This window comes from Schistocerca nitens, chromosome 9 (genome assembly GCF_023898315.1).
Source record: "Schistocerca nitens isolate TAMUIC-IGC-003100 chromosome 9, iqSchNite1.1, whole genome shotgun sequence".
NCBI classification, from domain to species: domain Eukaryota; kingdom Metazoa; phylum Arthropoda; class Insecta; order Orthoptera; family Acrididae; genus Schistocerca; species Schistocerca nitens.
Window position 1 is genome coordinate 429,103,444 of NC_064622.1, and position 25,888 is coordinate 429,129,331.

Sequence of the window (25,888 nt, forward strand, 5' to 3'; positions counted from 1 at the left end):
AAATATGTTGTGGCGTTTCAGGATCTCTGGAATTACGCAGCTGCGAGAATAGATCACCAGTGACGGTAAAAGCGGCAGTATTACATATTCGCAAACTTTATTATTGAAATAAATAGCCTTTACTTTCACACATGTTCATTTATCTTGATTGCAGTGATTGATTTAAACCATGCTGAAGTACTTGGGATTTTTTATTTATTGTTACAGTTAATATACTGGTATTTATCAATGAATTTCTTGTTTCACACCTCCGTTAACGGAATCAAGTAAGGAAACATTTTCATTTTTTTTTTATAAACGCTACAGCTTGTTCTGCGCGCCTGCGCCACATATTCTCCGATAACCAGTGAGCGTTCATTAGTGTCCTGGGCACTGTAAAAGTCGCAGCCAATGCAAACGTGATCATAGCGAGTTAATTGTTTTTATTCCATTTGTTGGGAGCTCCCATCGATGATGATGATGGTAAGAGACAAAATCTACATAAGCAAGCGAGAGGCTTAATTAGCAGGTTTCATGCTTTGTTCAGGCGCAAAGCGCTTGTAAACTAGGTATGGCGGCTATCGCTGAAACGTCGGTTTCGGTTATATCGTTTCTTTTCCCCTTGCTAGTTCAAACTGACTGCTTGCTCCAAATAACTGGTTTCTGAAATTAATAGTTTTCAGCTATTCATTCCTATCATTTCGTGCATTAAATGTAGGAATCTAACAAAGCTTGAAAAATTTTGACTCTCTCTCCCAAGGCAAATAAAAGGAAACTTACGTCCGTCCACCACTCGCAGCTTTTCTCTCGGCCGTTGTGGCAGAGAGGTTCTGGGCGCTTCAGTCCGGAACCGCGCTGCAGCTACGGTCGCAGGTTCGAATCCTGCCTTGGGCATGGATGTTTGTGACGTCCCTAGGTTAGTTAGGTTTAAGTAGTTCTAAGTCTAGGGGACTGATGACCTCGGATGTTAACTCCCATAGTGCTTAGAGTCATTTGAGCAATTTTGAGCAGCTTTTCTCAAAAATTGATAAATTGTTGCATACTAAAAAAAATGAAGAGTATTGTCCTAACAATTGCAATGTTCAGAACTCAGCTCAAAAGTCATGTTGTTATCACGGATCATACCACCGTTTTGACATTATGAATAGTCAGTGCTAATGGGTGAAAACTGAGGTTGAATTACTCTGTTTTTCGTGTTGATTTGTCTGTTTTCGAGGCCTACAAACAGATAAAGGCATATTACGTAGACATAGGCAACATATCAGCTACTTTTTACTTTTATTGTATGCTATGAATGAATCATCGTTAAAATTTTCATTAATTACAGTAACCCTAACTTACTTCCTCTTTCGTAGAAATGGAAGACATCTCTTTAATGTTTTAAAGCTAATGAAGCATTGTACTTCATTGCTGCGTCACTTCGTAGAAATATCTCCGAACTAGAGTTAGTGTCATTGTGCATTACAATGGATGTCGGGTCACGATAGCGAGAAACTACCGTATGGACTAGGTGCACACGGCAAGTACACGCATACGTTAATCCACAGTATCAGGATCCACTGGGCCCGTTCTTCTTTCTTGCTCATTGCTGTCGGCATTGTTATTTAAATAGGACTGATCACTTTTCGAATTTTCTATAATAACGCAGTATTTCAAACCAATGTACATTTTACGAATAAAAATGATTAAGGTTTGTTTGGAAACGAAAAAGTTTAGGACTGGTGTTAGGGCTAGTTTATATTTAATTTTTTTGCTTGGTTATTATCAGAAATAAAAAAGTACCTGTTGCAACCGAGGTGAAACAAATACCGAAAAATACCGGTTATGCAGAATTAAAATACCGATATCAGTTTTAAGCTGTCAATTTTTCTCATCGATAACGTGTACGCTCGTAACGCAACTGTCGGTTGCAACCGGTAATAGCCGGCCGGTGTGGCCGAGCGGTTCTAGACGCTTCAGTTTGGAACCGAGCGACCGCTACGGTCGTAGGTTCGAATCCTGCCTCGGGCATGTATGTGTGTGATGTGCTTAGGGTAGTTAGGTTTAAGTAATTCTAAGTTCTAGGGGATTGATGACCTCAGACGTTAAGTCCCATAGTGCTCAGAACCATTTGAACCGGCAACAACAAGGACCCCGTGCGTGTCTCGATCTGCGCGAACCGCCAGCGTTCATAAATTGGACTGTAGTGGCAAATCAACTCAGAGCCATTTGTCATGTAATATCAAAACCATATCGCCATTCACCGCGAAAATACGGTTGTCCCCCTTCCCCATCCCCCACTCTCTCCCCCTAACTCAAATCTTGGGGACATCTCGACATGCGCCTCATCGTAGCATCTGATCTGTTTATGCTATTATTTTGCAACAGCTCATGTTGTTGGCTATTGTTTTATTAACTGATTTGTAAGATATATATTTCGTATCTCATAGTGTTTTCTCAAGACTGGCTTTAATATCATTAGTTCAGATGGATCGTTCCTGTGCTGCCAGAACCGATTCTTTTTTTTTCTGTTCCATTGATCAGCACAATATTATTACTGTCACCAATATTACTCTAACCACAGCCATTACACGTCCGGTTGGCTATTAACAATAGTATTAAACTGCAATCTTTCTTACAGATATACCATCAGTGGTGCTTTCGATCATGTTACATCAAACCTACTATAATTTCAGTCTTAGGCGCTGCAGTCCTGGACTGTGCGGCTGGTCCCGGCGGAGGTTTGAGTCCTCCCTCGGGCATGGGTGTGTGTGTGTGTGTGTGTTTGTGTGTGTGTTTCTCCTTAGGATAATTTAGGTTAAGTAGTGTGTAAGCTTAGGGACTGATGACCTTTCCAGTTAAGTCCCATAAGATTTCACACACATTTGAACATTTTTGAACCATAATTTAACGTGTGCGTCACGACAAACGACAGTCGGTCCAGACCGAGACACGAACATGGATTTCCTGAGAGGAAAATGTTCCTGATTTTTTCTTTCATAATCTCCTTATATGCAAAATGTTAATACCTATAACTGTTGAGTGATTCATAGTAATGTTAAAAAAAAACTTTTATTTCTTTGTTTGTAGCCAGTTGCACAACTGCAGAGCTGAGTGGTCAGAGCGACTGACTATCAAGTGGAGCCGGCCACTGTGGCCGAGCAGCTCTGCGCGCTTCAGTGCGGAAATGCGCGACCGCTGCGATCGCAGGTTCGAATCCTCCCTCGGGCATGGATGTGTGTGATGTCCTTAGGTTAGTTAGGTTTAAGTAGTTCTAAGTTCTGTACTTACGTCCATACATCATCAATTGTCTCTGTCACTTTGTATTCTATTACAGTGTGGTGTAGATTTAGAACTCATATGTTATAAGCTGTTTTGTTGTTCTATGCTTTTGCTCATTTTCATAACTACGTTTTATCGTCAGTTGACCAAGAATGTTTGTACTGTTACAGTTGCTTTCATAGACTGTGGTTATTATGGTGTATTGATGTTATCGTTTTGGACTGTATATATGAACTCTACTCATATCTGTGGGTACACAGTCTAACAAACGCAGTCACGACAGTCTCTGATGCGAAAGCTGTTACCGTTTCAATGCTGGAGCGACACTAGCGCCCCAAGCGATGAGAAAGCAGACACTCACATGCGTCGTCAGAATAATGTTCATTTTTAATTATGTTCTATTTAATTAACGGCATAGTTACTATACTTTTGCTTTCCGTGCATTAACAAATTACCAAGAGACACGAATTATCGTGAAATACATATAAAACAGCCGAATCACACTGATTCAAGACGGCCGTGATGACCGAGCGATTCTAGGCGCTTCAGTCCCGAAACCGCGCGACCGCTACGGTCGCGGGTTCGAATCCTGCCTCGGGCATGGATGTGTGTGATGTCCTTAGGTTAGTTAGGTTTAAGTAGTTCTAAGTTCTAGGGGACTGATCAGATGTTAAGTCCCATAGTGCTCAGAGCCATTTGAACCATACCAAGTGGAGGACACATGTTCGAGTCCTAGTAAAGCCAGAGATTTTTCTTTGGTGGGAGGACTGAAACGGGCTGCACTTCAGCCTCCTGATGGCAGCTGAGTAGCTACTTCGCCGAGCAGCAGCGGCTCCAGGTCACGAAAACTGACAACGGCCGGAAGAGCGGTGTGTTGACCAGACGGCCTTCCATGGCGCACCCAATGACGCTATTGGCAAAGGATGACGCAACGGCCGATTGGTACCAGTATGCCCTCCAGGGTGTGTGGAAGCATTTTTTAGAGAGTTACAGCTGGTTAGATTTAAAATGTATCAAGAGACACAAAGTAAGCGATGTTTCAGAAATTTTTCTATATAATAACGATAACAGAATAGATTTTTCCATCTTTTGTACACAGACGTAAGATTTTCCATTACATTTAATTAACAGATCCGCAAAAGTGCAAAGCTAAAATAGTTTACTGCTCGACTGTTCACTGCCCTCCTGACAAGGTAGCCGGCTGTTGTGGCCGAGCGGTTCTAGGGCTTCAGTACGGAGCCACGCGACCACTAAGGTCGCAGGTTCGAATCCTGCCTCGGGCATGGATGTGTGTGATGTCCTTAGTTCAGTTAGGTTTAAGTATATCTAAGTTCTTGGAGACTGTTGAACTCAGATGTTAAGTCCCACAGTACTCAGAGCCATTTGAACCATCCTGACGAGGTTCTCATATATGAAACAAGTACTCACGTCAGTGTTTTGCGAGTACATTTTCTCTTCTGAATTTAGTTGGATATGAAAATAAAGCAAAATCTCTCGACTTACAGAAGTATAATTTTTGTGAAGTTTAATTGGAGAATGTGATGATACGAAAATTACTTATGTAAACATTTGCATTATTATTAGTAAAAGTGAAATGTGCGCAGGTCTTCTCGAGGTATCGCAGTTTATTAGAAGTTAAGTGATTGGTGATATGTTCTTTGATTTACACTTGTTAAATTTTACTTGTTTTCTTGGACAGTCTCTCATCCCCAGCTCGCTCGTCTGTCTCTCGTCTGCATTTGTTAGGCAGTTAGTGTCTGTCTGTTGTTCGGAGCTGCCTCTGTCATGTTTGTCGGATTTGGCGTGTTACCGAATTTATTGTTTGGAGTTTAACGGCCTAATTGCTGAAATATGTTTTGATCTTGCCTATTATCTTGAGAGGCGGCATCTGTGTACTGTAGAGCATCTTAACTTGTAGGATTTTATATAAGATTGCATTTTATGGGCTTTTATTTAAATGGTCATTTTAGCATATAAAGTTGCCACCCTTCCACCGTAATATTTTTCTTAGAAGTTAAAATCAAGTTACACCTTCGGTGGCAAAGTTAATTTTTTTTAAATTTTAGTGTTTTGTACCATTTCCATCCCTCCTATGGGGCGCATAATTTGTGTGCTTGTGTTAATTGTTAAAACTTTTAGTTTAAAGTAATGTGGTGTGTTGCAGATTTGCAACTGTGTAATCTTTCAGAGGTTGTTGTTAGCGGTCGTGACTACGGCCGTGTCAAAAGGGAGCGGCAAGGTTCTCATCCCGAAAGCTCATACATTAAGAAATTTGTGTCTTTCTGCCTGTGAATAAATTGTAACTTGATATTTAGAGAGTGCTTTATGCTTATAATTTTAAATCTGTTTCTCAAAAAAAAAAAAAAAGCTTTTAGGAATAAAATTCCCATTTGTTAAAAGCAATTTCATTTTGGTTTCATCAGTTACTCCCTGGCAACTACTTCCACGCTCACATAGTATGATTAAATGTGTTAATGTTCTTGATGAATCGCTAGTAAATAAAGTAAATTCTTAAGAAAAAGTTTTGAAAGTAAATTCACGGTTAATTACTGATTGCCGCTGCGGCGCCACCGCCAGAAACAGAGGGCGTCTGCTTCATATTACGCGCTGCGGAGCGCTCTTCAAAACAGCAATTTTTATCACGGCTCAAAATATTTATGTCAGGAAGAGACAATCATTAAATGTGCCTGGTGCAAGTAGGTACTATATTCAACTCCACAAAGCAAGTCTGGCACCGACTATACTAGAAACAGAAAGTGAACCTTCAACCACAAAAATGTCGTTGTTGTAGAGGGGTAGCTTGCTCGGACACTAGCAATGCAACTTGTCACAGAATATTTATAAGTACAAAACACGGAAGATCGTGAACACGAAATGAAAAATCTAATATCGATTTATTTAACTAGATATATGGAGATACCCAGCATGTGCACAAATCTATACTGAAGTAGTGAAAGAGGTGGACAAAAATATGGACACCACGAACACAACACGTTACCAAGCCTAAAAATCTGTAGAAAACGGTTGGTGTTCGAAACTGCTCCCAGTCACCTCGGAATGGATAAACAGAGGTCCTGTGTGGTATTCAAGGGAATCTTAAACAATTCTTACTGCAAAATGTTGGCATGTTCAGGTGACAGTACAGTAGGTAGATAGCTATCACGAAGCCTTCTTTGCAAAATAGGCCATAAAGACACAGTGATACGAATATTTGTTAACTGATGTCCAGGCGAGGTGCTGTAGTGCATCCTTGTGCTCACAAAAACTGTCCTGCGTGATGCGAGCTGTGTGAATAGGTGCCGTGTCGTCTTGGAACAGAACATCACCATTGGAGTACAAATATTATTCCATGGGATGGACCTGATTCGCCAAAGTCGTCACAAAATCTGAGCCGTGGTAAAAATTGCTGTTTTGAAGAGCGCGCCGCAGCGCGTAGTGTGAAGCAGTCGCCCTCCGTTTCTGGCGGTTGCGCCGCTGTGGCAATCGCAGCTTTTGTGCCCCCCAGGGGGGAAAGGGGAAAAGTTGCCTGTTCACGTGCGTTTAAGGGGCGCTATGAGCTCGCCAGGGGTTTTCCCTCGGCTGGTGTGCCCTAAGGCTCCGTCCTCTCCCCACTTCTGTACCTTTTGTATAAGGCGGACATGCCGCCACTGCCACCCCCCGTCCACCTTCTCCAGTTCGCCGATGACACCGCCTTCCTTGCCCTCGTCCCCACCCTGCAGCGTTCCCAACACCTTCTCCAATCCCATCTTGACCGGTTCACTGCTTGGTGCAACCAGTGGTTGCTCAAGGTCAATCCCTCCAAAACCCAGGTGATCATTGTAGGCAAAACCACCCCTTCGATGGCCGCTGGTGGCCGAGCGGTTCTGGCGCTACAGTCTGGAACTGCGTGACCGTTATGGTCGCAGGTTCAAATCCTGCTTCGGGCATGGACGTGTGTGTTGTCCTTAGGTTAGTTAGGTTTAAGTAGTTGTAAGTTCTAGGGGACTTATGACCTCAGCAGTTGAGTCCCTTAGTGCTCAGAGCCATTTGAACCATTTGAACCACCCCTTCCTTCCGCCTCCTTGATTTCTATCTCACCATCTATGGCCGTCCTATCGCCCTCACCCCCACTCTTAAGTACCTTGGCGTCACCCTCAACTGTCACCTCTCCTGGACCCCCCATTTCCGGACAATCCAAGCCAAGGCACGTTCCCGACTCCGTCTCCTCAAGCTCCTTTTTGGCCGTACGTGGGGTCTAGACCCCTCCACCATCCTCGACACCTATAAATCCCTCATCCGCCCTATCCTCTGCTATGCCCATCCTGCCTGGATCTCCGCCCCCCCCCTACCTTTTATAAATCCCTTCAGATCCTTGAACGCCATACTCTCCGCCTCGACTATCGCATCCGTCTCCCCTCCACCACGCGGATCCTGTACGACATTCCGTTCCCGCACCTCCTCCTTTTCCTTGAATGGATACGGATCCTGTACACCTCCTGAAAACTCGATCCTCTTCACCCACTTGTCTCCCCCATCCTCTGCCACCCCCACCCGCTGCCACACCTGTATTCCCACGTCCCACTCGGTCTCCACCACTCCACCCTCCTTACCCTCTCCCACGGTGGCTTCCGCCAGCTCCCTCCCTGATGATGCCCTCCTCCCCTACATCTACCCCTCCTACCAACTTTGATCCTCCCTCCCTCTTCCTGTGTTTGCTCTATTGGGCACCCTACCTCCCTTCTCTCTCTCTCTTCCGTCTGTCCATTTCTCCCCACTCCTCCTCCGGGCTTCCCCTCCCCTGTCCCTCTACTCCTCCCCCATCTCCTCAGCCATTGGCATCTTTGTTCTCCCCTCTCCCCCCCTCACCCTTCTTCCCCTCTTGGCAGGTCCCCGGACTCGCACACTCCACGTGGACATTCGGGCACCGGAGATCATCGCGATCAGTGTCTCGTGTGTGCCGTCGTGATTAGTGTTCAGTGTTCACCGTCGCACTCCATCGTTCACCTGTGCCATCGCCATCTTCAGTGTTTGTGCGTCGTGTCAACAGTTTGTAGTGTGGCTACGAAGTCTTTCGCAACGTATTTCTTGAGTAAAAATCTCTTGATGTACATGCCGCGCCAATTCAGGATAAAACTCCAAGCTTTCGACCACTACCTCCATGGTCGTCGTAAGGGCTAAAACTGACTGTCGTGAACTAGCGAGGTTCCCACTTTTATATGCAAAGGACGGCTTCTGATTGGCTGGAATACTTCAGCGATATGGCGCGTAGTGAAGTGGTGCCCTCTACTTCTATAGATGTAGTTGCTATCCCGCTTTGCTTGCAGCGCCATCCCTTGAATCAGGAGGTAAAGTGCGAGAAGTTTTTCTCTGCGATTTTTTTCTTTATGCAGTGCACTCTTCCAAGTGTTGCTAAGTGAATAGCCGTTGTCTCTATTAAAGTTATTATCGCTAAGTCTAATTTCGAATTACTGGGACTCTGTGAGCCGGGAAGCAGTCGAAATTACCTCCTGATTCAAGGGATGGCGCTGCAAGCAACGCGGGATAGCAACTACATCTACGGAAGTAGAGGGCACCACTTCACTACGCGCCATATCGCTGACGTATTCCAGCCAATTAGAAGCCGTCCTTTGCATATAAAAGTGGGAACCTCGCTAGTTCACGACAGTTTTAGCCCTGACGACGACCATGGAGGTAGTGGTCGAAAGCTTGGAGTTTTATCCTGAATTGGTGCGGCATGTACACCGAGAGATTATCGTCGAGTGTGAACGGCTCCGTGTTTGTCTTTCTGTGTCTACTGTTTTATTAGCCACCGTTATGTCACTTATAAGGAGAGCCGTGGTCTAGGGGCAGTCGTGTTCCGGCACTCGGCCAGTGCACATCGCGCGGTGACGGGCGGTCGCGCGGGCCAGTGTTTACGTCGCGAGCAGTGTTGAAGTGGAGAGCTGAGCAGCGAGTGCGAGCGCTGTTAACGTTTCTCTCTGTATAACTGTTGTAAGTAAGATGTCGACAATTAACAGAGCGAACAGCGTTCAGTGTGTTTTCGATCGCGCTGCCTTGCGACCGACGGCTTTTGACATTCATGAGTGGATCTTTGAGGATCTGAAATTGCCTGAAGATATAGTCGACACGTTCCAGTTGGACTTTGTGCAGTACTCGTTATTTATCAAATTTATTTCGAGTGACACTTATGAGAAATTCGTTGAGGAGCATGCTGGTGTGAGACCATTTCGTTATAATGATGGCAGTATTAGTAATGTCCAAATCGTGCCTTCGGGATACGGAGTGAGAACCGTCAGGGTATTTAATGTGCCACCTGAGTGCCCTAATGACCTGATTGCCCGTTCTCTGTCGCTGTACGGCGCTGTTTTGTCAGTTACAAATGAAAAATGGTCGAGTGCATGTCGCTACCAAGTTAACAGCGGGGTGCGAAGTGTACGTGTAGACTTAAAAAAGCATATACCTTCGTATGTTACCATTGGCGGCTGTCGTGCACAGGTAACTTACATTGGACAACCCCCTACCTGTTCGATCTGCCATTCAACAGAACATCTGCGGATGAACTGTACACGTCGACGTCCATTTCAACTTCCGCGGGAACGTCCTTCGGACGGTACTGAAAACCTTGTTCCGCTATTGAGTGAGGTAGTCGCGGGGACTGTGCAACCACCCCGGCAGCCGGAACGTGTTAGCGAGGCGGAGATGCCAGTTCAGGTGGAATGCAGTGCCAAAGACATTCGCGGTAGGACGGACGTCGATTCGGCACCGTCATCCTCACCGGGGCAGTTACCGCTGGATAGCAACGATGAGCCAGCCACGTCTGAAACTAAGCCGTGTGAGATACAGGAGTGGGTGCAGATCAGTTTGCCTGAACCACCCCTATCGGTAGAGACTGCAGCAGAAACGAAGAAAGGCCGCCGAAAGAGAAGCAAAGGGAATAGTAGCAAAGAGGAAAAGTCGGATGATTTGAGACCCGTACACATGTCAGAAAGTGGCAGCGAGACTGAACCTCAATCTTCTTGCTCCGTGCGCTGCGAGGACACCGCGAGGCAAGACCGCATCCGTGAACAAACCAAACACCTGAAGGCACTACTGAGCGCTGAGAGGGAACAGAGCACCGTAACGGCTAAGAGGAAGAGCGAACAGAGTAGCGAGCAGCTGCAGCAGCGCTCCCGCAGGAATTCGGTGACGTCAGTGGCAGCCCCGCGTGGTGGCCAGGCGGACGCGACCACGTTGACAGACTCAGCCGGCGGTGGCGGGCAGGGCGGCGCGCGCACCGCGAAGCACCCCGACAGCAATGAGCCGTGGTGGCAGCAGAACGAGGAGATGCAGCAGTAGCTGCTCTCGCGTATGACCATCGCGCTGCGACATTTCCACTCCCTGACCCGTTATTGGTTTTGACATTTCGTTTCGTACACCAGACGTTCCCGACGAGTTTTTGTTCAAAGCCGTCGAGAAGGACGATCCAACACTCCGAGCTCATTGTCCTTTGAACCATCATGTGCGATAGCCAAACCTACAACGTTACCACACTTAACGTCAATAGAATTCAAAGTGCGGTGAAACTCCGTTCGCTAACTGATTTCTTGTATGGTACCAGCGTTGACATTGCCCTCCTACAGGAGGTAGTCACTTAGAAGTGCCCGGTTACGTTCTCATTGATAACATCAATCTCCAGGATGCTGTAGGCACTGCCATACTTCTGCGCGACGGTATCCCATTTACGGATGTGCAGCGGCTGCCTAGTGGTCGTGGCATTTCTCTTCGAGTGAATGGTGTGCAGATTGTTAACGTGTACGCCCTCTCAGGTAGCACTCATAAGAGAGATCGTTCAAAATTTTATAAAAACGAGGTTCCCATTCTTCTTAGCGCTTATCGTGCACATCTCATCCTCGGTGGTGACTTCAATTGTGTGCTTAACGACAGAGACCAAACTCATAATACGAACAGATGTATGGCACGCGTCTTCACGATACATGGCAACAACTGCACGGTGAACGGGTAACGTACACCTTCGTAACCAGTCATTCTGCCAGGCGGCTGGATAGGATCTGTGTGTCCGATGCCCTCCAGCGACACACTGTGAACTGTGACATAGCTCCTGTCAACATCTCCGACCATTGTGCGTATCAGTGTTACCTTAACCTACAACGCCAGCAAATATACCGCGGGAAAGGCTACTGGAAATTGAATGTCAGCCTTCTGCAGGATGCCCAACTTGAAGAGGAGGTGAACATAACGTGGCAACAACTCCAGCGGCAACGACGTCGTTACGATAGCGTTCTCCAGTGGTGGATTCAGTGTGCTGAGCCTACATTACGCCTCACCCTTATGAGCTACGCCCGACAATAAAGCTATTGGCAGAAACAGACTATTGAGTTTTATTATCGCTGTTTGAGAGAACTGTACAGTCGCTCTAACAATCCTTCTCGCGATATCGACGTAAAAATCAAACGATATAAAGCGAAAATCACGGCGATACAACGCCAACGAATGCAAGGCATCATCGTGCGAGCCCATCCCAAGGACGTTGCCGCCGAAGAACGGGCCTCTCTGTACCACATCCTGAGAACGACGAAACGGTGTAAAGCCATGTTGATTGAAGCCGTCGTTGATGACGCTGAGAATGCCATCACGAAGCAACGTGACATCATCTCGCACGTCTACGACTATTACAGTCAACTTTACAAGAAGCAATACGTTGATGAACACTCGTGCGACGATTTTCTTAGGTCCTTGAGCTGTCGCTTGTCACAACAGGATAATGCAAATCTGGCATCTCTTTTCACAGAGGACGAAATCCGACTGGCGGTCCACAGTGCAAAGAAAGGGAAGTCCCCAGGACCCGACGGTCTCAGCGCTGAGTTTTACCAGCGTTACTGGAACCTCCTCGGTCCGACACTCCTCGAGATAGCGAATGAACTCTGGCACCTGGACGTTATACCCAAGGCATTTACGGAAGGTATCATCCTGCCCTTACCGAAAAAAGGGAGCAGCAGGAAGGTCGAAATCATGCGATCCATCACACTCCTGAATGCCGATTTCAAAATCACCAGATCGATTAAGCTAAGGATGCAAAACCGTTATGTACAAGGTTTTGGGCAGTTACCAGTACAGTGCAGTGCCAGGCCGAAGTGCAATCTCAGCTGCCTGCGATTTGAGGGACATCATCTGTTCATATGCTGAAACCAAAGGACAGGGCGCTCTGATATTTCTAGATTTTGAGAAGGCTTATGACCGTTTACGTCATGACTTCCTCATTAAAAGCATGAAGAAACTAGGATTTGGACCTCATCTCATATAATTAATTCGCAAAATTACTACAAACGCCACGGATTCTCATTAATGGTCATTTTACAAAAGAAGTTTCCATTGAGCAATCCATCCGCCAAGGCTGTTCTCTGTCAATGATTTTGAACGCCATTGCAGTAAAGCCGCTACTTTACAACTTAGCGCATAGCGGGATCGGGATTAGCGTCGAGTCAGTCACTATCCCTTGCATTGCGTATGCTGAAGATGTATGCGTAACTGTCTCATCATCGCAACAACTTCTGTCAGCGGAAACTCTTTTACAAACATTCACATTTCTTTCAGGAGCAATACTAAATAGAACTAAAACCACAGCTTTGCAGATCTGTGGCGGTATCGGAGACATATCCCATATTACCTGGTGCAAGGTCAAGGATTATCACACAACCCTCGGTGTTACCTTTGAGGCCAAAGAAGAACTGGTCACACATGCTTAATAAATTACGTGCTGCTTCGATACTTCACTCCGACCGTGATTTGAACATACTACAGAAAGTTAAGACCATCGAGATCGCCATTACGAGCAAGATGAATTATTTGGCGCAAATTCTTCCACTCTCCGACCATCTAGCCAAGAGTATACAACAAGCGTTATGTTGGTTTCTTTTTAGGGGGCACATTTTCAAAGTTCAATTTGATACCTTAACCTTACCTTCGTTCAAAGGTGGCCTTAAACTCATTAAAGTACACAAAAAATGTGCCACCCTGCTCCTAAATCGCATCAGGAAGGAGTTCCGTACCCGGAGGACCAGAATCATCGCAAACCTCATTCAGCGGTGGAAGCCTCATAGCCTTGACCCACCCGTTAATATCGCCGGCATTCCACTTTCTTACCGACATGTGCGACTGTACTACATGGAAATGAGCTACATTCGACACAACATCGTCGATAGCGGAAGCCTGACGAACAGGAAGCTTTATGGCCTTCTCATGACAACAAACCACAGGAATCGTCTCGAAGAAAAACATCCACATACACATTGGAGTATAGTATGGCGAAATGTGCACAGTGACGTGTTACCGTCACGCGTCATAGCCGACTGGTATCTAACAGTCAACGATAAAGTAGCAACGAATGAAAAGCTACATAAAATTGGCCTTCATCCAACGCCCAACTGTGACGCATGCGGAAGAGTCGATACGCTTCTTCATAGGTTCACGTGCGGACTTGTAGAAGAAATTACTACATTTCTTCGTCAACGATTGTCGGTGATAGACCGTACGACGCCCTGTGGTGTAGACCTTTTAGAGATCGTTCAGCCACAACGAGCAAAAAACAACGCTGCAACGTGGATCATGGGCCACACAGCATCGTTTATGATGCAGAATAGGCATGCTACTTTCCTCGACTATTACATAGAAATTGAACACTTTAAAATGAGACAACATTGTGACTACAGGAGGATATTTGGAAATATGCTGAAAATCATAATTAACGGTTAAATGCTTCAAATATAATATTTCGGATAGCAGAGTTTTGCCAGTTACCTGTAGGTATGAATCCTATTTGCTTCCTGGGACTTTAGTTCTTGTCGGAATTTTACAATAGTATTCAGATGCTCACCAATGCAGAAGGCATTTTTTTCTTTCCCATTTTCGTTTTTTCACATTTCCCTTCTCTCGCAGAGCAGCGGAGCAACTTTCCTTCAACTATGAAGTGATAGTCTTTTGTGCACCATAAAAATTTCTGTTTACTACTTGGCGCAAAACAATAATAATAAAAAAAAGAAAAGGGGTAGCGTCTTTGATTCATAATCAAAACGTCTTCGGTCCCGGGTTCGATCCCCGCCACTGCCTAAATTTTGATGAATAATCAGCATTGGCGGCCGATGACTTCCGGCATAAGAAGTCAGCCTCATTCTGCCAACGGCCTTGTCAAAGAGGGCGGAGGAGCGGATAGAGGTTCAGGGCACTCTCTTGTCCTAGGGGTGGGAAATTGTCCCTAAAGGCGGAAGAATCAGCAATGATCAACGACATGAGGATGCAGAAGGCAATGGAAACCACTGCATTAAAGACACGCAACGTGTATCCCCAGGACATGTGGCCTGTAATTGAAGAAGTTTCATGATGATCTCTCCATTGGCAAAAGATTCCGGGATAGTCCCCCATTCGGATCTCCGGGAGGGGACTGCCAAGGGGGAGGTTACCATGAGAAAAAGATTGAATAATCAACGAAAGGATAATGTTCTACGAGTCGGGGCGTGGAATGTCAGAAGCTTGAACGTGGTAGGGGAAACTACAAATCTGAAAAGGGAAATGCAAAGGCTCAATCTAGATATAGTATGGGTCAGTGAAGTGAAGTGGAAGGAAGACAAGGATTTCTGGTCAGATGAGTATCGGGTAATATCAACAGCAGCAGAAAATGGTATAACAGGTGTAGGATTCGTTATGAATAGGAAGGTAGGGCAGAGGGTGTGTTACTGTGAACAGTTCAGTGACCGGGTTGTTCTAATCAGAATTGACAGCAGACCAACACCGACAACGACAGTTCAGGTATACATGCCGACGTCGCAAGCTGAAGATGAACAGATAGAGAAAGTGTATGAGGATATTGAAAGGGTAATGCAGTATGTAAAGGGGGACGAAAATCTAATAGTCATGGGCGACTGGAATGCAGTTGTAGGGGAAGGAGTAGAAGGTTACAGGAGAATATGGGCTTGGGACGAGGAATGAAAGAGGAGAAAGACTAATTGAGTTCTGTAACAAGTTTCAGCTAGTAATAGCGAATACCCTGTTCAAGAATCACAAGAGGAGGAGGTATACTTGGAAAAGGCCGGGAGATACGGGAAGATTTCAATTAGATTACATCATGGTCAGACAGAGATTCCGAAATCAGATACTGGATTGTAAGGCATACCCAGGAGCAGATATAGACTCAGATCACAATATAGTAGTGATGAAGAGTAGGCTGAAGTTCAAGACATTAGTCAGGAAGAATCAGTGCGCCAAGAGGTGGGATACGGAAGTACTAAGGAATGACGAGATACGTTTGAAGTTCTCTAACGCTATAGATACAGCAATAAGTAATAGCGCAGTAGGCAGTACAGTTGAAGAGGAGTGGACATCTCTAAAAAGGGCCATCACAGAAGTTGGGAAGGAAAACATAGGTACAAAGAAGGTAGCTGCAAAGAAACCATGGGTAACAGAATAAATACTTCAGTTGATTGATGAAAGGAGGAAGTACAAACATGTTCCGGGAAAATCAGGAATACAGAAATACAAGTCGCTGAGGAATGAAATAAATAGGAAGTGGAGGGAAGCTAAGACGAAATGGCTGCTGGAAAAATGTGAAGACATCGAAAAAGATATGATTGTCGGAAGGACAGACTCAGCATACAGGAAAGTCAAAACAACGTTTGGTGACATTAAAAGCAACGGTGGTAACATTAAGAGTGCCGCATCAAAGTCAGTAGACATGACCAAAAAAAAAAAAGTCACTTATGTGTATTCATTCTGTTGTTTATTTATCTATTCTATGGCTGAAGAGCGGCGTAACATGCTGCTGACAGCCTGCCTGTTTGTACGGGTTTGACAATAACAATAATAAAAAAAAAGAACTCACTAGGGGTCAGCCTGGGTTAGTCTCTCGTCCCAGCTTGCTAGTCTGTCTCTCGTCCGCAATTGTTAGGCAGTTAGTGTCTGTCTGTCGTTCGCAGTGCTAGGATGTCTGTCGTTCAGATCAACCTTTAAAGCCGGCAAAATGAGAGTCTTTCCACTTCGCCAGCAAGAGAACTCAGCGAGTGGTCGCCCGGTCGGGGCCTAGTTTCTGCATCTGAGTCTGCGCGTTAGGCCGCCAGTCTGCTAGAGTTACTCGGGCAACGGTCATTGGCGGTTGTATCGATCGGCTGGTCGGTCGCGCATTGAGACACAAGATGACTTGTCCGTCTTGAGCGTCGGCGCATGTGAGGTCGCCACGTGAGTCCAGTGGACCGCGGCGTATAGCGAGGGGTAGTGACTTCGCGGTCGACACGAGAGCAACAGGAGTCAACCCAAAACATCAGTCTGGCTGGTGCGAGCTGCGACGGCATGAGATGGGAGATCGGCGCGCCTTCCTGCATCCGTTGAAGCGTCTGGCAGCGGACGGTTCGGTAGAGCGATTTGGGGGTGCTGCACCAGGTCTTCTCGAGAAATCGCAGTTTATTAGAAGTTAAGTGATTGGTGATATCTTTTTTGATTTACTCTTGTTAAATTCTACTTGTTTTCTTGGTGAGGTCACCAGCCGTTTTGCTTTGGGGTCGTCCCACCATTCTTCTCCGTTTGCCCACCCGCGGGAAGGTGGTTATTTATAAATTGGATGGTCCGTTTTTCCCTTCTGGTGTAGGAGTGGGTTAGAGCAACCTGCGGTTCGGGTTGTTCGGTAATCTTCCTATCAATCTACTGTACGTTAGTAGCTGCCTCTGTCATGTTTGTCGAATTTGGTGTGTTAACGAATTTATTGCTTGGAGTGTATCGGCCTAATACCTGAAATATGTTTTGATCTTTAGAAACTTTGATATTATTTCCTATGATCTTGATAGGCGGTATCTGTGTACTGTAGAGCATCTTAACTATTGTTTGGCCAACATTGTAGGATTTTATATTTGATTGCATTTCATGGGCTTGTATTTAAATGCTCATTTTGGTATATAAAGTTGCCACCCTTTCACCGTAAGACTTTTCTTAGAAGATTTTAAATCTGTTTCCTTAAAAAAATGCTTTTAGGCACTATTACAGTGAATAAAATTCCCATTATTAAAAGGAATTTGTTTATGATTTCATCAGTTACTCCCTGGCAACTATTTCCACGCTTACATAGTGTGATTAAATGTGTTAATGTTCATGATGAATTGCTAGTAAAAATTATTAACAATATTATTTGAAAATAAATCACGGTTCACAATTCTTGGCAGCAAGTGACTTTGCAGAGTAACCGGGCGGCAATGGAATACCTCGACATGGCTGCCCCAGTCGTCACCGAACCGTCGCCAATGTTTCACGCTTGGGGCGTAAACTCGGCTAGAAACCGCTCCCGGTTTCTAGCCGGCCATTACGGCCATTACTCCATAGTCCAGATTTTACAGCTTTCGCGCCACGTTTCTCGTTACGATCGTTTACATCACTGATGAGTGTTTTCGGAGTTCCGTTTCGACCTGCAGTTCTCTACATCTGCAGGGAGCTTCGCGTTGTTCTGGTGCTGACAGGGTTCGCGAGTGTAACATGCAACTATGCAGTGACTTTTGTAGCTGCAGTCCCCTTACTTTTTGTCACAATTCTCTTTAATGAGCGTCCGTTACAATTACACAAACTTTTGTCCATATTGTAACGTAGTGGGTGTTGTTTCTCTTCTTTCCCTATATGCAGCATAAACCTTCGATATGTGCGTATTGAGACACCAAACACTTACGCTACCTTGGTTACGGTACAGCACTGTTGATATTTTTTAAAAATATCCGGATTCCGATACACCGTTGCCGCCGCCCGATATATCGAAAAAGGCTTCGATATATCGACAGGGGAGTTAAAAAATATCGGCTGCACAAAGCAAATATACTGCAGGTCTTAGAGCTGTACGTTTAAGTATTGATTTATTATTAGCTATACCGTACATCAACAAGTTAGCAGCCTGCTTATCCTCCTTAGAGCAAGAACTGAAAGGAAAACGATGCACGTTGACGCTTGGCGATAAACACTTTGCTAACAATGGCACTGCTACAATAAAAGGTGTTCGATGGGTCCGTCGGTCTCGTCACATGTCGGATATCTCTGGAACACTTCTTGTCGACTTTTTGCAGTGTCAAAACTGCATGGCGAAGATAGACGTTGCTGTGTGTCGGCAGCGCAGAGCGCCGATTACGTCAGAATTTCCCCCTCTCACGTCTCCTACCACCGCAAAGACCAATTTGTCATTTAGATTTTTGTTCATCATTTTCAGAAACTGTTTGTAAAGAATGCCATTATGAAGTAATAGCCGCCAGTTGTGTTAAAAAATTTTATTCCAGTCACATCGCCCCCTCCACCCATTGCAATCGCCTTCTTCTTTTGCGCCACCTGTACTTGCTTTACACAGTCAAAGAGAAACAATGGACATGATGTTGAAAGCTTAGGAAGTAGTACGACTCCTTCACACCTTTTACTACAATTACAAAAGAATAATTTCAAACTTTTACCGAAAATTGCTGAAAAAAATAACAGCCCTATTACGGTAACATTCCGCATACGAGCACCAATAATTTGTCCGCGTTCGACTGCACTGGGTTCCAACATAAGGCACTGACAACTACTGTACTGATCACCACCGACACTTGCTTCTTATTGAAGTCATTGCATAGGTGCCGTTTGTAGTCAAATATAACAGTGCAACCTAAGGGCTTGGCTAGTTTCTTAATTTATGTTCAAGAACCCATTTCTTGCGCTGTTTTCATTTTTTGATCATCCCCTGTACTACAATAGAGCAAAAGACGAACAAAATCATTGACTCTTGGGCATACCCTTCCCTTGTTGGTCCGAAGAAATCGGAAGACTTCGAATAGTGAGCTCAATAGTAAGCTGAAAGACAACTTCACTAAACCATTCCGTCACACGTCACGTCGTAGCTACCATGGCAGACTGGGTAAAGCTGTGGCTCAAATGGCTCTGAGCACTGAGGTCATAAGTCCCCTAGAACTTAGAACTACTTAAACCTAACTAACCTAAGGACATCACACACATCCATGCCCGAGGAAGAATTCGAACCTGCGACCGTAGCGGTCGCGCGGTTCCAGACTGAAGCGCCTATAACCGCTCGACTACCCGGCTGGCTGGTCAAGCTGTCAATCTGTTCACCTAGACAGGAGATTTTTTTTTTTTTTTTTTTTTTTTTTTTTTTTTTTTTGTCATCAGTCTTCTGACTGGTTTGATGCGACCCGCCACGAATTCCTCTCTTGTACTAACCTCTTCATCTCAGAGTAGCACTTGCAACCTACGTCCTCTATCATCTGCTGGATGTTTGACAATCTACAGTTCTTGCCTCCTACAGCTCCCTCTAGTACCATGGAGGTCATTCCCTCAAGTATTAATAGATGTCCTATCATCCTGTCCCTTTTCCTTGTCAGTGTTTCCCAGATGTTCCGTTCCTCTCAGATGCTGCGCGGAACCTCCTCATTCCCTACGTTATCAGTCCACCTAATAGTCAACATCCGTCTGTAGCACCACATCGCAAATGCTTCGATTCTCATCTGTTCCGGTCTTCCAACAGTCCATGTTTCCCTACTATACAATACTGTACTCCAGACGTACATTCTCAGAAATTTGTTCCTCAAATTAAGGCCGATATTTGATATTACTAGACTTCTCCTTACCAGGAATGCCCTTTTTGCCATTGATAGTCTGCTTTTGATGTCCTCCTTGCTCCGTCCATCATTGGTTATTTTACCTCCTGTGTAGCAGAATTCCTTAACTTCATATACTTCGTGATCATCAATCTTGATGTTAAGTTTCTCTCTGTTCTCATTTCTACTACTTCTCATTGTCTTTGTCTTTCTTCGATTTACTCTCTGTCCATACTTGTGTACTCATTACACTGTTCATTCCGTTCAGCAGATCATTTAATTCTTCTTCACTTTCACTCGGGACAGCAATGACATCTGCTGTCATCGTATCATTGATATCTTTTCACCATTAATTTTAATTCTACTCCTGAACTTTCATTTTTATTTCCATCATTATTTCCTCGATGTACAGGTTGAACAGTAGGGGTGAAAGGCTACATCATTGTCTTACACCCTTTTTAATAGGAGCACTTCGTTTTTGGTCGTCCACTCTCATTATTCTCTTTTGGCTATTGTACCTATTGTATATGACCCGTCACTCCCTATCGCCTATCCATAATTTTTTCAGAATTTCGAACATCTTGCACTATTTTACATTGTCGAACGCTTTTTCCCGGTTCGAAAAATCCAATGAACGTGTCTTGATTTTTGTTTAGTCGTACTTCCATTATTAATCGCAACGTCAGAATTGCCTCTCGTGCCTTTACCTTTCCTCAAGCCAAACTGATAGTCATCTAGCACATCTTCAATTTTATTTTCCATTCTTCTGTATATTATTCTCATGAGCAACTGACTGTGCGACAATTCTCGCTCTTGTCAGCTCTTGCCGTCTTCGGAATTGTGTGGATGAAGCTTTTCCGAAAGTCAGATGGTATGTCGCCAGAATCATACATTCTGCACACCAACATGAATAGTCGTTTTGTTGTCACTTCCCCCAATAATATTAGAAACTCTGATGGACTGTTATCTATCCATTCTGCTTTATTTGATCTTCAGTCCGCGAAAGCTCTTTTAAATTCTGATTCTAATACTGGATCCCCTATCTCTTCTAAATCGACTCCTGTTTCTTCTTCTATCACATCAGACAAATATTCCCCCTCATAGAGGCTTTCAGTGTTTTCTCTCCACTCTCTCCAATGCATTTACCAGTCGAATTCCCGTTGCACTCTTAATGTTATAACTATAGATTTTAATGTCACCGAAGATTGTTTTCACTTTCCCGTATGGTGAGTCTGTCCTTCGGACAATCATTTCTTTTTCGATGTCTTCACATTTTTCCTGCAGCCATTTCGTCTGACCTTCCCTGCACTTACTATTTATTTCATTCCTCAGCGCCTTGTATTTCTCTGTTTGTGAATTCCTGGATTAATTTTTTATTTCCTCGTTTCATCCATCGTCCGCAGCTCGTGGTCTTGCGGTAGCGCTCTCGCTTCGCTTCCCGCGCACGAGGTCCCGGGATCGATTCCCGGCGGGGTCAGGAATTTTCCCTGACTCGAGGTTATTGGATGTTGTTGTGTTGTCTTTATCATCATCATTCATCCCCATTACGGTCTGAGGAAGGCAATGGCAAACCACCTACGCTAGGACCTTGTCTAGTCGGCGGTGCGGGTCTCCCGCATCGTTCCCCACGCTCCTCGGAGTATGGGACCTCATCATCATCATTTCATCCATCAGTTGAAGTATTTCTTCTGTTGACCACGGTTTCTTCGCAGTTACCTTCTTTGTACCTATGTTTTGCTTCGCAACGTCTGTGATGGCCCTTTTTAGAGATGTCCATTCCTCTTCAACTGTACTGCCTACTGCGCTATTCCTTATTGTTGTATCTATAGCCTTACAGAACTTCAACCGTATCTCGTCATTCCTTAGTACTTCCGTATCCCACTTCTTTGCGCACTGATTCTTCCTAATGTCTTGAACTTCAGCCTACTCTTCATCACTACTAAATTGTGATCAGAGTCTATGTCTGCTGCTGGGTACACCTTAAAATCCAGTATCTGATATCGGAATCTCTGTCCATGATGTAATGCTTACGCCGACGACGTCGGAGTGTTACTGCGCAACGACGGAGACGTATCAACCCTCAAGACCGCGGTAGACGAATACTGTCGTGCTTCCGGTGCTAAAATCAACGCCGATAAATGCACCTTCGTCAACATTCGAGGATTCGACGCAGTTGTTGTGCCTTGGGCGAAGTGTGTCGAAGCCCACACCACTATGGGGATGATTAGCGACAAATGCCCGCTAAAAATGAATGCATAAAGTTGCAAGCAGGTCACCAATAAAATGCAAGGTGCCATCTATGAAAATAATTGGCGGTCCGTTGACATTCAAAACTTTCAGGAAACATTCCTCACACACAAAGAAAGAAAATATGTTATGTGGACATGTGTCCGGAAACGCTTACTTTCTATGTTAGAGCTCATTTTATTACTTCTCTTCAAATCACATTAATCATGGAATGGAAACACACAGCAACAGAACGTACCAGCGTGACTTCAAACACTTTATTACAGGAAATGTTCAAAATGTCCTACGTTAGCGAGGATACATGCATCCACCCTCCGTCGCATGGAATCCCTGATGCGCTGATGCAGCCCTGGAGAAGTATTGTATCACAGCCGTCCACAATACGAGCACGAAGAGTCTCTACATTTGGTACCGGGGTTGCGTAGACAAGAGCTTTCAAATGCCCCCATAAATGAAAGTCAAGAGGGTTGAGGTTAGGAGAGCATGGAGGCCATGGAATTGGTCCGCCTCTACCAATCCATCGGCCTCCGAATCTGTTGCTGAGAAGCGTGCGAACACTTCGACTGAAATGTGCAGGAGCTCCATCGTGCATGAACCACATGTTGTGTCGTACTTGTTAAGGCACATGTTCTAGCAGCACAGGTAGAGTATCCCGTATGAAATCATGATAACGTGCTCCATTGAGCGTAGGTGGAAGAACATGGGGCCCAATCAAGACATCACCAACAATGCCTGCACAAACGTTCACAGAAAATCTGTGTTGATGACGTGATTGCATAACTGCGTGCGGATTCTCGTCAGCCCACACATGTTGATTGTGAAAATTTACAATTTGATCACATTGGAATGACGCCTCATCCGTAAAGAGAACATTTGCACTGAAATGAGGATTGACACGTTGTTGGATGAACCATTCGCAGAAGTGTATCCGTGGAGGCCAATCAGCTGCTGATAATGCCTGCACACGCTGTACATGGTACGGAAACAACTGGTTCTCCCGTAGCACTCTCCATACAGTGACGTGGTCAACGTTACCTTGTACAGCAGCAACTTCTCTGACGCTCACATTAGGGTTATCGTCAACTGCACCAAGAATTGCCTCGTCCATTGCAGGTGTCCTCGTCGTTCTAGGTCTTCCCCAGTCGCGAGTCATAGGCTGGAATGTTCCGTGCTCCCTAAGACGCCGATCAATTGCTTCGAACGTCTTCCTGTCGGGACATCTTCGTTCTGGAAATCTGTCTCGATACAAACGTACCGCGCCACGGCTATTGCCCCGTGTTAATCCATACCTCAAATGGGCATCTGCCAACTCTGCATTTGTAAACATTGCACTGACTGCAAAACCACGTTCGTGATGAACACTAACCTGTTGATGCTACGTACTGATGTGCTTGATGCTAGTACTGTAGAGCAATGAGTCGCATGTCAACACAAGCACCGAAGTCAACATTACCTTCCTTCAATTGGGCCAACTGGCGGTGAATCGAGGAAGTACAGTACATACTGACGAAACTAAAATGAGCTCTAACATGGAAATTAAGCGTTTCCGGACACATGTCCACATAACATCTTTTCTTTATTTGTGTGTGAGGAATGTTTCCTGAAAGTTTGGCCGTACCTTTTTGTAACACCCTGTATATTAAACGAATCACCCACTTCTTGGACAAGTAACCTCTCAGCGTAACCAGTTGGCTCTTACGAACCTTACAACCCACCGATATGCACCCACCTACTGAAGTAGGTAATATGCATTACAAACTACGACATGTCAAGCAGTTTTTTCTTGAAGTAAGCTATATTGATGGAAACTATCTAACGCAGGATTTACCGACGACGCACCTGTTATTAAAAAGATGGACATCTCCAATAGTCCTGAGTCCCATTGAACTTAAATACCCGAGCGTTCATTGGAACGCAGTTTGGGACAATATAAGTCTAACCGTCCACACTGCTGAGGTGGCGTCCACACGGTATAAAGTGGTAAACGACGTTGTACCCACTAATGAAAGGTTGTATAGAAACAGCTTATGCGACAGTGATAAATGCGTCCGCTGTGATCTGGTCAACACCTAACGCCATCGCTTCACTTGTGGCGGTCATCTCATTAACTGGAAATGGGTGCAGCAGAGGCTAGGCCTAATTACCCGCAGCACCCCAGCCAGCCACTGTACCGACATCCTGCTCTGGCCGGGCATTAAACATTTTCCCGCTACAAAGAACAATACGGTGATGTGGCTGTTAGGACGGTGTGGGACGTATACCATCATCCACAATAGTGAAGATAATAGTTTCGAGGCTTATATGAGAACGGCACGTTGGAAAATGAAACGTTACCCAAATTTCAGGACGAGGTTTGGTAACATGTTAAGACATAATTTTTGAAAAACAAGGCGTAGGGTAATTCTCGACGCCGGTAAGGACACAAATCACATACACGACGATGCAGCGGACACAATACACAACGAATAAGGGATTACACCTGTTCCCAGGACTGCTCCCGACTTCTCAACGATGTTATTAACTTCATTTGACGTTTTTCTTAATTTATGTTGCCTGTGCATGTCTTTGTTATTAGTTTGTATGCTCCAAATGACTTTCTGTGAAGAATTTGGACGGTTGTGTATCAATTGACAGAACTGCAATTCTAGTTAAGACAGTCAGTTTTTAATATGTTTGCGTTTTGGTTCTATGTCTCTGTCTGGACTGACGGTGCTGTTGTCACTTTAAAATTTTTGTTATGTTTTGTAAGCTTAAAAATGGCACTATATTGACATGTGTTCTTCAGTCTATTATAGGATACAACTCGTGTTGAAACAGTTCCAGTACTTCATTATTTTGTTTTTGTGCTTCTGTGTTTATATGTTTAATTAAAAAAAGTGGTCAGCGCGGCGGTCTGTCACGGCGAGGGGCCCGGGTTCGATTCCCGGCTGGGTCGGAGATTTTCTCCACTCAGGGACTGGGTGTTGTCCTCATTATCATTTCTTCATCATCATCAGTGGAAGGCAACGGGAAACCACCACTGGAATCACTTGCCTAGAAGCTCATGCGGTGGACCTCTCTGACGAGGCTTCCCCCATGACAAGAGCTGCCGTAAGGCAGAACATAAAGTAACTAAGAATGGTTTAAAAATACTGCATACATGAACAAGGTCTTCTTCAAAAATGAGGTTAGATTAGCAAAATTGTTGGATGTTGTACGGGTTTGTTTGACCAACCCGCGGATAAATAAGGGAGAATTTGACAAATATGTTTGACAGTGTACGGGAGCGATTAGACTGTGATGATAGGCAGGCCTACTTACCGAGGTAGAGGTGGTCCTCCATGGGGTCGTCGAGCACCTCGACCAGCTTCACGACGTTGGGATGGTCGAGCTTCTTGAGGATGGCGATCTCCCGGTAGACCCTCTGCAGCGGGTCTCGCTCCGCCGGGTTCACAAGCTTCCCCGTAGACGACTTCCGCTGCGGCGCCACACGACCTACAGACACACGTGCAGCAGTCATCAGCAAAACTCACCCCAAGTCCGGGTTGGCTGACTCTTTTGGGTCTAAGCATCCCCATCAGTTAGAATGTAAAACTTTTCAGTCAAAAAATTAGCAGTAATAATCAATCCTAAGATTCACGTAAGTGTGCACTCTACGGCCATTTCTAGGACAGGCATAACTTTTGAAAGGAAAAGACGACTTTTTAGCAAGGATTATTTCTGGAAGATAAACAGTGTAAAGAAGAAGATGATGGAGTATTGTAGATAGGAGAATAACGACTAGAATAACATCAAAACTGGAAACAAATGGCACACTGTCCATGGAGATCAAGGGATTTCTTTGTTTTATT

General features: G+C 44.9%; 1 protein-coding gene across 1 annotated transcript in view; it reads right to left on the reverse strand.

Annotated features, from left to right (window-relative positions):
• The window catches only part of LOC126203054 (calcium/calmodulin-dependent protein kinase kinase 1), a 540,044-nt gene that overhangs the window by 52,697 nt on the left and 461,459 nt on the right, over window positions 1-25,888 (reverse strand). Inside the window, exon 6 of the mRNA XM_049937293.1 lies at window positions 25,359-25,532. Coding sequence (XP_049793250.1) covers window positions 25,359-25,532 — 174 coding nt within the window. The remainder of the gene's footprint in view (window positions 1-25,358; window positions 25,533-25,888) is intronic.